The sequence below is a fragment of the Epinephelus lanceolatus genome, chromosome 13 (assembly GCF_041903045.1).
Source record: "Epinephelus lanceolatus isolate andai-2023 chromosome 13, ASM4190304v1, whole genome shotgun sequence".
Taxonomy (NCBI): Eukaryota; Metazoa; Chordata; class Actinopteri; order Perciformes; family Serranidae; genus Epinephelus; species Epinephelus lanceolatus.
The window spans coordinates 17,005,162-17,018,726 of record NC_135746.1 but is presented as its reverse complement, the minus strand read 5'-3'; the positions used below and the strand labels follow the sequence as shown (position 1 = coordinate 17,018,726).

General features: G+C 42.3%; 1 protein-coding gene across 3 annotated transcripts; it reads left to right on the top strand.

Annotated features, from left to right (window-relative positions):
• Positions 1–489: 489 nt before the first annotated feature.
• On the top strand, positions 490–13,548 carry LOC117271265 (structural maintenance of chromosomes protein 6). Of its 3 annotated transcripts, none has more exons than XM_033649417.2 (27): positions 490–623; positions 987–1,132; positions 1,314–1,443; positions 2,252–2,357; positions 2,628–2,764; positions 3,053–3,114; positions 3,221–3,301; positions 3,398–3,499; positions 4,845–4,964; positions 5,103–5,201; positions 5,389–5,535; positions 5,978–6,066; positions 6,190–6,354; positions 6,854–7,032; positions 7,638–7,839; positions 8,272–8,386; positions 8,511–8,671; positions 9,446–9,581; positions 9,866–9,946; positions 10,133–10,303; positions 10,698–10,835; positions 11,107–11,252; positions 11,475–11,600; positions 11,741–11,846; positions 12,143–12,295; positions 12,481–12,578; positions 13,041–13,548. In XM_033649417.2, the coding sequence occupies exons 2-27, from the start codon at positions 1,004–1,006 to the stop codon at positions 13,132–13,134; spliced, it is 3,273 nt and encodes a 1,090-aa protein (XP_033505308.1). In that variant the 5' UTR covers positions 490–623; positions 987–1,003; the 3' UTR covers positions 13,135–13,548. The 3 variants fall into 3 exon arrangements, with proteins under 3 accessions (XP_033505308.1, XP_033505306.1, XP_033505307.1); XM_033649415.2 differs by having other exon boundaries at positions 1,308–1,443; XM_033649416.2 differs by having other exon boundaries at positions 520–619; positions 1,308–1,443.
• Positions 13,549–13,565: the final 17 nt, after the last annotated feature.

Below are 13,565 nucleotides of genomic sequence, written 5' to 3'. Positions count from 1 at the left end.
TATAGTTTTGCAGTGCTCCAACAATTTCAACGAGATTCAAATTATACTGTAAACAAAATCAAAACAGTGAGGCTACATTTACAATAAAAAAAAGTAAATACATGCTATACGAACGCTTTGAGATCTCCCACGAGTTTTTAGTGTTTTTGTTTTATTAATAGGCTATGTAATTTATTTTCTTTTAATTTTTGTTTTATTTCTGGTGTGTGATTTTGTATTTCTTTGCTCAACCTAAGGCAGAAGTTACCTGATAACCTGATTGCCTTTAAAATGTGTCTTGTTTGTATCTATTAAGTTCGATCAAGAATTTTATATTTAAAAAAAAAAAAGAAGAACTGGACGAAATCCTACAGTTCAAGGGTGAGATGAACGCAGCATATTAAGAAGCTTCCTAAATTCCTACATGTGCTGAACGCAGCACGGTGTCTCGCCGCCATGCTTCCTGTGGGCTGCTGTATTTACGGTTGGTGAAGGGCCGTAAGGGCACAGGCGCGGGCACGGTGGGGGAAGAAAACCGACGATCTCGTTTGTCCACGCGAGATTTCCCCGGAAATAGTGGGCGCGAATTCGACAAGCGGTGGTCCTCCTGATCAGCTGTGTTGAGTGCGGTTCCCGGAAAGTAGGTAAGGACTCACTCCGTAAACTAACACACCAGTCCTTTGAGTTTCTTATAACGACTTTAAACTAACCACAACATACTCAGCTGCTGCCTGGCTACATGTTTGTTAACGGTCTGTTTAGCATGTAGCGTCTGTTAGCCGGCTAAGCTAGCTCTGTAACGTGGCGACCCACAGTAACTTGCTTAGGTTATTGATGTCACTTTTTGTTTAACCTGCGGCTGCTGCTCTGACTGTCGGCTTCAGATACAAATGGCGGTTGAGCTGAAGATGAAGAGTCGCTGTTTCAAGTTAAAGTAGCAGCTTGACTCTATGCTACAGAAAAGTATGCTGTGTTTACTTTCAGTTTCATTTCTCCCTCCAAATTAGGTAACTCAGTGCCCAAAATGTCAAAAAGGAAAAGCAGCTCTGTCAATGACAATCCCAAGAAACGGCTCAGACCTCCAGTGGAGGGAGACGAGGAGGATGAAAATGCGCTTGACAGTGGCCAGGAAGATGCCCTACTGAATAAACAGGTTTGTACTGTCACTGTCATGCAGTGACATATGTCATCATGTAGGTCTTGTCCATACAGAGACCGTACGTCATCTTTCTTTGTTGTTGATTTTTGGTCAAAATGTTACAGAAAGAATCTTATATATTACTATTATACTGGAAATGCAATGACATGCCCTGGTCTCCTGTGTTGAGCTGCAGAGTGCTGGTGAGGTGGTGAGTGACGCAGGGATTGTGGAGAGCATCACACTGAAGAACTTCATGTGCCACTCTCTCCTCGGCCCCTTCACTTTTGGCTCCAATGTCAACTTTGTGGTCGGCAACAATGGAAGTAAGTGTAATTACGTAACCAGTGGGGTATTTCAGAAAAGAGGATTAGCTGAACTGAATTGTTTTCTGTTCCATAAACCAGGTTTTCTGCCTGTTGCCCTAGCAATTGGTGCCATAAATTGTCCCTAAGCTTCTGTGAGGGAGATTAAAGGATAACGTTGGCATTTTTCAACCTTGACCCTATTTCCCCGTGTAAATTGGTCAAAGAGACTGATGTAAACAACAGTTTTTGAAATGGGTCCAGTATTTGGTGAGTGGGCAGCAGCTGTGGGACAAGCTGCAATGGAAACCCAAGGGGCAATTGAACACCATCACTGTATGACCATTAAAAGTGGTTATTTTCACTACAGACAGACTTATGCGGGATTTACACTTAAGCGTCGAATCAATGCTGCCGTACCCTAAGCTGATTTGTGTACTTGTGTTTGAAATTGTCTCTATTAAGCCATGTTTAATGTGTGTTTAATGTGTGTTTTGAATCAACTGAACTTTACAGCACTTCACAGAAACCCCGCCAACAACTAGTGTTTTCTCTGTTAATATCCATCATGAATTGATGTGATCAGTGCTTAGCTTTTCAAGTCTGCAGATTTTAGTTGTGTGAGTGCATCTATCAGATCATGTCAGCCCTAAGTTCATCTGTGTAATGGCTTAACATTGTGTTTTTATTTAAACTTCAGTCTTGCTTAAAGGTTAACCTATTTTCTGGAATACCCTCTGTTCTTGTATGTCTGCCTTGTCTTCCAATTTGTTCTTCGTCCTGTATCGCAGTGTCTAAAATATGTGTGCACAAACTGCTTGTGTGACAGGTGGAAAGAGCGCCGTTCTGACAGCTCTCATAGTTGCCCTTGGCGGGAATGCACAGGCAACAAACAGAGGATCGTCTCTCAAGGGTTTTGTCAAGGAAGGAGAGAGGTAAACCTTCAACCACATCATGTGATGTACATTCTTTTTACCATGAAGGTTGTAGTAGCCTTGACGAGCCTGTCAGTTTAGCTAGAAATTCCATGATAATGACCTCAAGTGGCTCCTGTCACCCCCATTCAACACTTTTTAAAGAAACTCTATTGTAATCCAATAATGTCTTTTCTCCAAATGTGAAATTGTCCAAAGTGTCATGCAAAAGTATTTTCTAAAATCTGTCAATCTTCAGTAGATTCAATGTGTGTTACTCTGTTTCCTCAGCTCAGCAGATGTATCCATCACCCTCCGTAACAAAGGAAGAGACGCTTACAAATACGAGGTGTATGGTTCGGCCATCACTGTGGACCTGAGAATAACACGAGAGGGGTTGAGAACCTATAAACTGAGGAGCAAATCAGGTAAAGACTCTAAAGATTCACCTTAAAACATCTACAAACTATTTATGACCTTAAAAGCTAAATAAACACAGAACACAAGGACAAATGTGGTCACCGGTAAAGCTGATAGAATAAGTTGGACATGAGAAAATGAATTGGCTACTACTTTAGTAATGAGGCAAATTGTGATTTGTGATAATGGGCTTTATAAATAAAACTGAATTTATATTTATATGGAAATCACCATTCCTGGTAGCTGCTTGAATTAATATTATCAGGGATTCATTAACATTTTTCCCCCTCTTACAGGTCAGGTTGTCTCGACCAAAAAGGAAGAGCTGATATCCATCCTGGACAATTTCAACATACAGGTATGAGCTATGTTCACTTTTCTACAGCCCAATGTTGTTTAAGTTGGATAAACTGTGTTACGTTACCGGTGAAAGGAAGTCATTATTAACATGTTTTCTTCCAAAGGTCAATAATCCTGTGTCAGTTCTCACTCAAGAGATGAGCAAATACTTCCTACACTCCAAAGGAGAGGGGGACAAATACAGGGTAATTATATATGACTACATTTCATAGTGAGAATCTTTCATCTGTTGGTTTTGTGATCTTTGACAGTGATATTTTTTTCTCCTATTCCTATTGCAGTTTTTTATGAAAGCTACCCAACTGGAGCAGATGAGAGAGGACTTTGTCTACATCAAAACTACCAAGAATGTCACAGAGGATAAAGTTGAGCAACACAGTGAGGTAAGAGTCAGTTTGGCTGACACATTCATATATAACAAAGCTGTCTGGCCGTAACTTTACTGTTGTCTTAACTCCCACAACTCTAATAACATAGTTTTTAGCTGGTGAACATAGTGGAACGCTTAGCTGCGAAAAACGGAGATTTACCAAAAAACAAACAGGGCTATCAGGACCAATCAGACAGAGGGCATTTTAGCAGCCTAATGCGGCTTTTTGTAGTTGTTTTTAAGGACAGTGAAACATTTTGCCCGCTGCTTTTGGGTGGCTGAATGCCTTGCATTGTTCCCTGAACGCCTGGAGTTGAAAAAACACCAACTCAGAGCGATCAATGAACAGAATATTGTCCTCAACTCATCCTAAAATAAGCCTTGAAACGACTATCATCCAGGCGAAGCTCCTGGACCAGCTGGTGGTACTTCCCGTGACTTCTCCTCTTTCTGGGAGTCTGGTGTACTAGGGCTGCAACTAATGATTATTTTTATTATCGACTAATCTATGGATTATTTCTTCGATTATTTGACTAATCATTTTATCGAAAAATGTGTTAAAATGTTGAAAAATGTCGGTCTGTCTCTCCCAAACCCCAAAATTATGTCATCTCATGTCTTGTTTCGTACTCATGCCAAAGGGTGTTAGTTCACCATCATGGGAGAGTGTGTAAAGCTGCCGATATTTGAACATAAGAATCTGCAATAAGAGTATTTTGGGGTACTTTTATAGTACTTTTCTCTGAAAAATGACTCAAACCGATTAGTCAACTAAAAAAATAGTCACAGATTATTTTAATAGGCGATTAGTCATCGATTAGTCGACTAATTGTTGCAGCCCTATTGTGTACCCACACAGATCTCTGATTCAGTGTGTTCAATGTACTATTTGTCACCTGTAATCAGAGCCAGAACAGGTGCCCTAACCCTGTCCCATCTTTTTTGAAGTACAGATCTGTGAGTTTGCCTCACAGCAAAATAGCAGTCAAGCTAAGGACATGTGATTGACATGCTAAGAGAGAGTGAATATTGGACTTATGTTTGCCAGGTGACCAGAATGAACGCTAGTGTTGCTCTGTCACTGCTAGATGTGTAAATAAGAAACAAACAAGTTCACCATATCAACTTAAAAGGAAATGATGTGGCAATTTAGCATTCATAATTTGTTTCTACTACCCCCGGGTGGCCTAAAAAATAGTTACTGCAGGTTTAAGTGTGCTCATGCGGGACTATATTATACTGGTTATCAATATTAAGAATTCAGTGGATAGGATGTTTCCTCCTTTGACAGCTAAGCATAGCTACTCCTATTTGTTTAACCATGTACAAAATATATAATTGTTATATGACTGTTGCAGTGTTTGAAAGACTTAAAGAGGAAGTACCTGGAGAAAGAGGACTGTTATAAAAGCCTGGCCTCACTTGATGAAATGCACACCAAGCTGGAGGAGTTGCAGAAGCAAATGGCTTGGGCTTTGGTGAGATCATTTTCTGACTTTTTTTTTTCTTCCACCCTCTTTATCTACTCCCTCAGGTCCCTATGAAACGGAATAAGTGTGATAATTACTTAAAAGAACACTGATCTAGTTAGTATTGGATGTGATGTAATGTTGCAGGTGATTGAGATGGAGAAGGAGTTGGAGCCAATGAAGGAGAAGCTGCAGTCAGACAGACGTTCTACAGAGAAATATGATGAAAAGGTGGATGAATGGAAGGTATGATACCTCTGCTAATATTCACCCTAAAAATCAGGTGTATGTGTTTTTAGTATAACAAGTAATTACTAGTAATTATATGACAACTTCGGTTTGAAAACTCACTCTACAGCTTTTCATTGTCCATGCACAGTCCTCCTCTGTCCTCTGACCCACTTCTCCGATGTGTTTTTATGTAATAACACAGAATAAGGTCGAGGAGGCCGAGGGGAAATACAAGCAGATCCAGGACCAGCTGGAGGGGATCACACAGCAAGTCCAGGAGCTCCAGCCCAAATGTGCTGAGCTGAAGGCAGAGGCCCAGAGACAAAATACCCGTCTCAAGTCCAGCGAGGTCAGAGTTCAGACAATTCATTTGTCAGACTGTAATAACAGCGGGTTCAGTCACTTTCACATGAAGCGATTTAAAGTTGTAGCTGTTGGCTAAGAGATGTGACCTTATTTAGCTGAGGCCCCTCAGTTAAGTTGTTTAATAGTGTATGAGGCTTTTGTCTACAGTGCTCAGTGGTATCCATAGCAACAAGGATAGTCAGGTCCCCCAACAACTTAGGAAGTCGTGGACATGGAAGACGGGTGACAGTCTACATTATATCTATGGCATAGCTCAAGCATAAACACAAAGAAAAGAACCTGTGTACCCCAGTAAAAATCTGTGTATTCTAACTTCCTGCCTCGTCATCTTGTCAGATATAATCTAAGGCAGGTACTGTTATCGTTGGGACGCTTGTTGTGTAACTGAGCAGTGATTCTGATCTTCAATTTTGTGTGTGAGCTAGCTCACTGTCCACAGATGCAAGGCTAACCTGAGGGACCTGGAAAAGGACAAGGTTCAGCTGTCCTCACGGATAAACGATCTCAAGCTGAGGTTCGACCTCATCTTGTTTTCATGTCTTCTTCGCTGCATTTAAGTTGAAACATATTAATTATGTGTTTACCCTCCTCACAACTGTCATTCTTACCTTTTTTTTTTTTTGTTAAATCCCTCTAGCATCAGTCAGACATCAGGAGCAGAGAGCCAGGCCAGGACCAACCGTATGGAGCAGATACAGGCTGAGCTGGAAAATGTGAGACACCAGATCTCCACTCTGGGCCAGCAGATTGACCAGTATGGGCACGCCTGCAACCGTGCCAAGGAAGAACAAGGAAAGATCAGGTAAAATAAAACAGAGCATTGACGACAGATGAATCATGCATGCAGAACCAGTCAATTTTGGTTCCAGGGGTCCTTAAGAAACAAAGTGGAGCTGGAATATATTTATTAGAATGTATTAGAAGAAAATATTTTACCCAAATCACACCATAATGTGAAGACACTTTGGCTGTGTCTGGTTGCTGTGATGTAGAATATCTGCGGAAGTAAAAAAATGCCTGTTGGTCTTTGTGGCATTTCTCCCAGCCCTCCTCCACTGTGATAGGGCAGCTGGGTAAAAAGTGTCAGTGACGAGCGGCTGCAGTGTTTTACCCAAAGCTGGGCATTTTTCAAGTCTCGGTGACCACAGAAAAATGGCAAACATGCACCACTGGGTGCAAAATAGACACTCAGTGCCTCGTCATGCTGCTGGCTTTTGAACCCAAATTTAGCCCAATTAGTAGGAGATGTTTTGGTCTGTAGTACTGCAGTAATGAGAACACCCACTGCCTTCTGTCATCAGGAGAGAACGGGAAGTGCTCCACAGGTCCATCGATGCCAACAGAAGGAACCTGCAGACTATGGAGAGCAGTCGGTCTAATCGGCTGCGGCGTTTCGGAGAGCACATGCCCACACTCCTTAATGCCATCCAGGAAGCTCACAGAAAAGGGCAGTTCAAGCACAAACCTCGAGGACCTCTGGGTAAGACTTGGTGTCCAGTTGTACTCAGGTGAAAATGTTTATGTCTCAGGCCTGAATCTTTTCTCAGCCTTTTGAATCTCAAAATCATGTCTGATGAAACACCCAGAGTTCCAGAGCACTTGGCCTGGAATTATAGTTATGGATTTATAAAGACAACTGGATACTTACCATGAAATTGGGTCAGTGGCCCAGAAGGCAAAAACTTTGACATCCCAGGTATAAATTGCCCAGATCTTCCACATGGTAGGGCCCATTGAGCAAACACCTCATTCACCTCAGTTAGCCTTCTGCTAACTTGAATGAGGATAAAATGATTTAATTGTGCCACTCTTCTAGACTTTCAAAATGTTTGCGGATCAAACTGGTGTAATGAACTGTCTTCTTCCTTCTGTTGAAAGCTTTGCGATGTCAGACCCATGTTAAACCCAGGTTTAAGACCCGTAAAAAGGTCACTTTGTCTCCATAAAGAGGCATGTAAACCCCCACTTCACTCTTTTTTTGTCCTTCTACCAGCTCAGCTGAAATGCCCAACCGAATAGTGGCATCTGTGACAAAAACGCACGTGTTACTTGCCTTCTCTTTTCACATTTCCCACCCTCCTACAGGTTTCTGTATTAGCCTGAAGGACCCAGAGTTGGCTCTGTCTGTGGAGGTGTGTCTTAAAGGCCAGCTGCTGGCCTTCACTTGTGATAACCACGACGATGAGAAGGTGCTACAGGGCCTCATGGCCAAAGTGTTACCGTCTGGCCGTAGACCGACCATCATCACCAGCGAATTTCTCCATCGTGTCCATGACACAAGAGCGAGGTGAGGTTATGTGTAATCACAAAAACATTTAGCAAACGCTTAGTTTTAGTAGCGCATGCCCTGGAAAAAAGTTTTAGGTTTGAATGTACGTCTTAATGGAGCACAGTAGCACTGGTCAGCTTAAATCAATGTTAGTTACAGTGTGCTCGAGTCTTAAAATGTTTTCACTAATGTCAAATTTACACAGCTTCCTTGCAAGCACAACAGGCCTACAATAAAACTACAAACAGAATGGCAGCACACTTTATGTGCCATGGTTGTGGCAATAAAGCCGCTTTCAAACAAATACAGAAGTGGATTGGAGTACATATTAATTGACAGGAATTCAGGCCAACCACAGGTGGTTTTGAGCCTGTGTTACTTACAGTATACATTTTATATGAAGTGTCACTTTTACTCAACTGGTCTTGGTTGGTTTTGTCTTTGTGTCAGGGCCGTGAATCACCCTAACTACCCCTCCGTGCTTCAAGCTCTAGAAATTGAGGACCCAGTTGTGGCCAACTGCCTGATTGATCAGCGCGGTATAGAGAGCATCTTACTCATCAAGGTAATGAACAGTTAGCTGTATCAGTTCAAATGTGTCCTGTACCCAACCCCCGTGTTCAGGAGATCTTGTGCATTGACATTGTTTTGTATTGTGTGCTTGTGTCTGCTTGTTTGTGTGCGCATAGAATCGAACAGAGGCTCGGCGAGTGATGCAGGGCAAAAACCCTCCTCATCACTGCACCCAGGCGTTTTCCAGGGAGGGAGATCAGATCTTCAATGACCGTAATTACACGGCTGAGCAGACCAGAGCCAACTACCTCTCAGGAGATGTGGAGGAGGAGATCAGGTGTGCGTGTGTGTGTGTGTGTGTGTGTGTGTGTGTGTGTGTGTGTGTGTGGGAACAGTGAAGCCAATTTCAGTGTTTCCCACAGAATTACAGTCTATGTGTGGCGGTAGTTGACGACCAGGTGGTGGGATGCTAACTTTCCTCTTTTTCTTTCTTTCTTTGCTTTTTCTTGCCTGTGTGTCCTTGTTTCAGTTTGTGTCCCCTTTCTAAATTCAGAGGTTTTTGCAAGTCCATGAACACAGCACAGGCAGAACGCCTCTTTTTTTCTTTCAGCAGCATTTTGTGAATTTTTGAGTCACATGGTGGATAATTGATCAATTGATGCAATCAGAGCTGATCAGATCAGATCCACTGATGAGACGAGCGGCTGTTTGTGAGTGAAAGAGACCCTAAGACCTCCCTGAAGGTTAAGTGTCACTTTCAGTGTGCTTGCTGTTCTGCTGCTCCGTCTGTGGACTTATAAATAACCAAACGGTGTATATATATTCCAACGGTGCTCCTAATGAACGATCCAGCTCCATAAATAAAGAATCTAAACATGGCCATAGATCTTTTCAACGTGGCAGTCTGCCACAAATAAATGAATGCATGAACCCTGAATTTTACCCAACGAACCAGTCGCGGTAAGAACTGGTATTATTATTTTGTTGCATTTAGAAAGAGAGTTATAGATGGTGGACTTCTTGTAGCTACAAGTATTAGGATGTATGTGTCAGAACAAGAAGCAAAAAGCTTTTATCTTAACATCTCTGTGTCCTGGTTCTTTACTCTCAGGCACTTGCAGAGGGAGATAGAGAACCAGAAAGCTCAGGAATCTCGCTTCCAGCAACATTTGAAAAAGTTGGATGAAGACATCAAACAGAACGAGGCACTCCTGAGAAGAACCCACATGGAGCAGAAGACCGCCAAAGTAAAACTTCTCACAAATCAACATTCATCACCTTCTAACCCCGGAATGTTTTATTTGATATTTCAAAAGCACATGTAATACTTTGGCATAACAGTGTAATGCCTTATCTAATGAGAGCAGTTATTTTAAATAGATGCATAAATATACAACAAACAGTTGCCTTTCAGTTGAAAAAAGATTTAAATCAATACTGCTTAATAAAAAATGGATTTCCAATTCAATTGTGTAGTATTCCACTGTGGATTTTATGGATTTGCTCATGTGGTTTGTGTATTTTTTTCCAGGACAAGGCCACGAGGCTACAGCTGGAGCTGACAGAACTACAGAATACAGAGGAGCCTCAGTCAGAGGACCTCACTCCCCTGGTTTGTACAGAACACATGCAGTACAATAAACAGACATGATGGACTCAAATTGTGCTCATGTCACTAGATTGACTGAAGAAAAGGTCTCACAGTAACTCTCCAAAGAATTTACGTTCAAGTCGTTGGTATTTTTGCAGTCAGCACAGACGCTCCATGTGATGTGCGCCTGTCATCATTTTACTACAGGAGGAAGATCTTCAGGAGATTATTACGAAGATCTCTTCCAAGCATGCTGAGTACGATGAGGCACGAGCTCAGATGGCTGAGCTGAAGGCCTCGTACGAGAAGGCAGAGCAGGAGTACAAGCAGCACAAAGAGCAGATCAACATGGTCGCTGAGGAGGCCGACTCAAAGAAGGTAACACAGCAGACCAAGCCCAGATGCCAGATGTGTGGTCACTGGGATTAAAGAATGATTTCGATTTGCACCCTTGCTTTCTAATTTAGTAAAACTTGTCATTCTGCTTGTTAAATTCGGAAATGGCAGTCTCTGACTGCGGTCGTCTGTAATCGTCATTCAAAAAGGGAAACTGGCAGAACGTCTTGACGCTAGTTAGCCAGTTAGCACATTAACAACACAAGCTAATTTTAAAAGAACAGCATATTTACCGTTCACCAGTGAACATTAACACAAACCATTTGGAAACGTTTCTGCTGAAGAGCTCAGTGGCGAAAGAAAAATAAGCTTACCTCTATAACAACACTGGGTGAAGCTCATGTGTTGACTCTTGGTGTTCTTTGTCCTGTTGCAGGAGGAGCTGAGTAAGATTGATCAGGAGGTGATGAAGTGCAAGCATCACAAGAAACACTATGACGAGAAGCGCAGTGGCCACCTCCGCAACATAGAAACCCTTGAAGCCAACATGGAAAGCAAGAAGCAGGAACTTCAGGTACGCCATACAGAGCTACACAGGGCGAGACAGAGGAGGAGCTGTTCTCTTTCAGTACAAGTTATCATGTGGGTCTTCAAACCAGGTTTAAAGTTTGAGATTGGAGACATAATTTGTTTATACGCACACTGAGCTCATCAGAACTGTGTACAGTGTGTACAATATTCAAACAAAGGCAATGCCATTTGGTTTTTGGTTACTTTAAATACATTGCAGTTTCACCTGCATTGAGTCTGAGAAGTTAATGATTTGTTTCACATTGCTGATTCAGGTCTCTGTGGCCAAGGCAACAGAAATCTCTCCAGAGCGCCTGGAAGTACGACGGACAGCCAGGAGTCTCGACAGTGAGATCAACCGTCTCAAGGTGAAGATCGCGACCCAGCAGGAACAACAGGGGGACCGTGAGGAGGTTGTGAGGTATGTTGCTTAGACCCTGCTAACAGATGGCAGTGCACTGATTGCTATGTAGTGTCATGACATTGACAGTAGTGGAAACTGTTAAGCAAATGCTACTACAAATGTTTTAACATGTAACTTTACAAACTGCAACAGCCACACACATCAGTAATTTAATTTTAAAAACCATTAAGTATCCTCTCGCTCACCTTTCTGCCACATGTCTGTCCTTTCCTTATCTAGGCAGTATCATGAGGCTCTGGAGAGCTACAAGAACATGGCACACCAAATGAAGAACCTTAACAGCTTCATTAAATGTCTCGATAGTGTTATGGCCCAAAGACTCCAGGCTTACGCTGAACTCAGGAGGTAAGTTGTCGACGCATTGTCTCCTTGAGAACAGCCAAAAAAAAAAAAACCAAATGTGGTAATTGTGACATCTGTCTCTTTGTGTTTTCCTCAATTTATTATCATTCTGCCGTCCGATCCGTTTTCTCTGCATCTCTTAGGTTCCTCTCAGCTCGCTGTAAATACTACTTTGATAGCATGCTGGCTCAGAGAGGCTACACTGGAAGTATGACCTTTGACCACAAGAATGAAACCCTCTCCATCTCAGTAAGAAGATGTTTGATTTATTACTCAGACAAAGGGGTTAGGGTTAGCCTCGTTTTGCCTCTAAAAATGTACAATGAAGTGTTATTTTGTGTACCACATGTGAACTGTAGGTCACATGAGTTCAGTTCAAAACAACTGTGAGAGGCAGCAGCTGGTCTATTGAAGACAGGGTAAATGATATAGTGCAAGGTTGAAGGCTAACTCTGCTGTTTTTCAACCTATGCCTTATTTTCCCATGTTTTTGTGTCAAAGTGTTTAATGCTAAGAAATCTGATTTCTCTTCCACTCCTCTGTAGGTGCAGCCAGGCCAGGGGAACAAGGCTGACTTAAGTGACATGCGCTCCCTGTCTGGAGGCGAGCGCTCCTTCTCCACTGTTTGCTTTGTTCTCTCTCTTTGGGCCATCACAGAGGCGCCTTTCCGCTGTCTTGACGAGTTCGATGTTTACATGGTAATAATATTGATACTGTTAGTGTGTCTGTATTGCATATTGAGATAATCTCTATTTTCATGGCACTGAATTGGCATTAGTGGGAGAGGGGAAAGTATGTACAGTCCTTGACATCACATGAAACTGTCTCACTGTGTTTTAGCCTTATTTATCAGAAAATAACATGAATGTTTCTCTTCAATCAGGACATGGTGAACAGGAGGATATCGATGGACATGATGCTGAAGGTGGCTGCTGGTCAGCGCTACAGACAGTTCATCTTCCTCACGCCACAGAGCATGGGGTAAACACTGATACATCTCTTTCTTTATATACTCGTATATCAAAGCAGTTAGACCACCCAGATGGGATTTATTGACTTAATTACTTGGGATTGGCATACACAGCCACAACTCTAAAACCACTGACAGGTGAAGTGAATAGCAGTGATCATCTCATTTTAATGGCCTTAACAGTTTAGAGCCATGTCCGATCCATGATGGGACCTGTGTCTGTGCTGTCTGGCACCAGGGCGTTGGCTGAGTCTTGCAGGTTGAGAGGTGGGGTACTTGGTCATCCACCCAATGCTCAGATCTGATTGAAATCTGGGGAATAAATAATAGTTACTGTATGTTCACTTAGTAAATGAGCTATGACCAAGTAAAGGCCATGTGGTTTTAGTATGCTGCTTAGTCTCCACCAGCGATATAACATCAAAGGCACGGGCACATTGAAACCTTTGTTGCTTTTCTTCTTTTTGTTACAGCTCTCTTCCAGTGAGTAAAATCATCCGCATCCTCCGTCTCAAAGATCCAGACCGCGGCAACAATGCACAAAGAGAAGAAGGCGAGGAGCAGTAGGTTTGACAGCTGGTAATTTACCGTCAGACGAGGTGACGAGACCACAAGCAGCCGATGCCAAGACCCTCCTTCATGTGGCTTTATGCTGATTTCTGTCTTCTTGGGACAGCTGTTGAATGAATGCAACCACGTGTTACTGTGTACCCATCGAGTGGCCTTCAGTTCTGAGGATTACATCTCCAAGTTCTGTTCAGTAGCCTGTGTGTTAAATGTTTGGTTTTGCAACACGGAATTCACACACCAATAAAATGTTGCAAAAGCACTGTTACATGAGGTGTGCTGCCCAGAGAGGCAAATATTTTTATATTTACTGCCATAATAATTAAATAGCTCAAAAACAGGCACATTGAAAGAGTTGATATCATTTTAATAAAATATTTAATGTTCATTAAACTGAATAAGTCAAAAGACAAATGCAGTGTTGGTGTTTT

Coding starts and splice junctions, on each gene's coding strand:
- LOC117271265 (XM_033649415.2), top strand. CDS start 1,004: ATGTCAAAAAGGAAAAGCAGCTCTGTCAATGACAATCCCAAGAAACGG. Junction 7,033..7,637: donor CAAACCTCGAGGACCTCTGG/GTAAGACTTGGT, acceptor ACCCTCCTACAG/GTTTCTGTATTAGCCTGAAG. Junction 7,840..8,271: donor GTCCATGACACAAGAGCGAG/GTGAGGTTATGT, acceptor TCTTTGTGTCAG/GGCCGTGAATCACCCTAACT.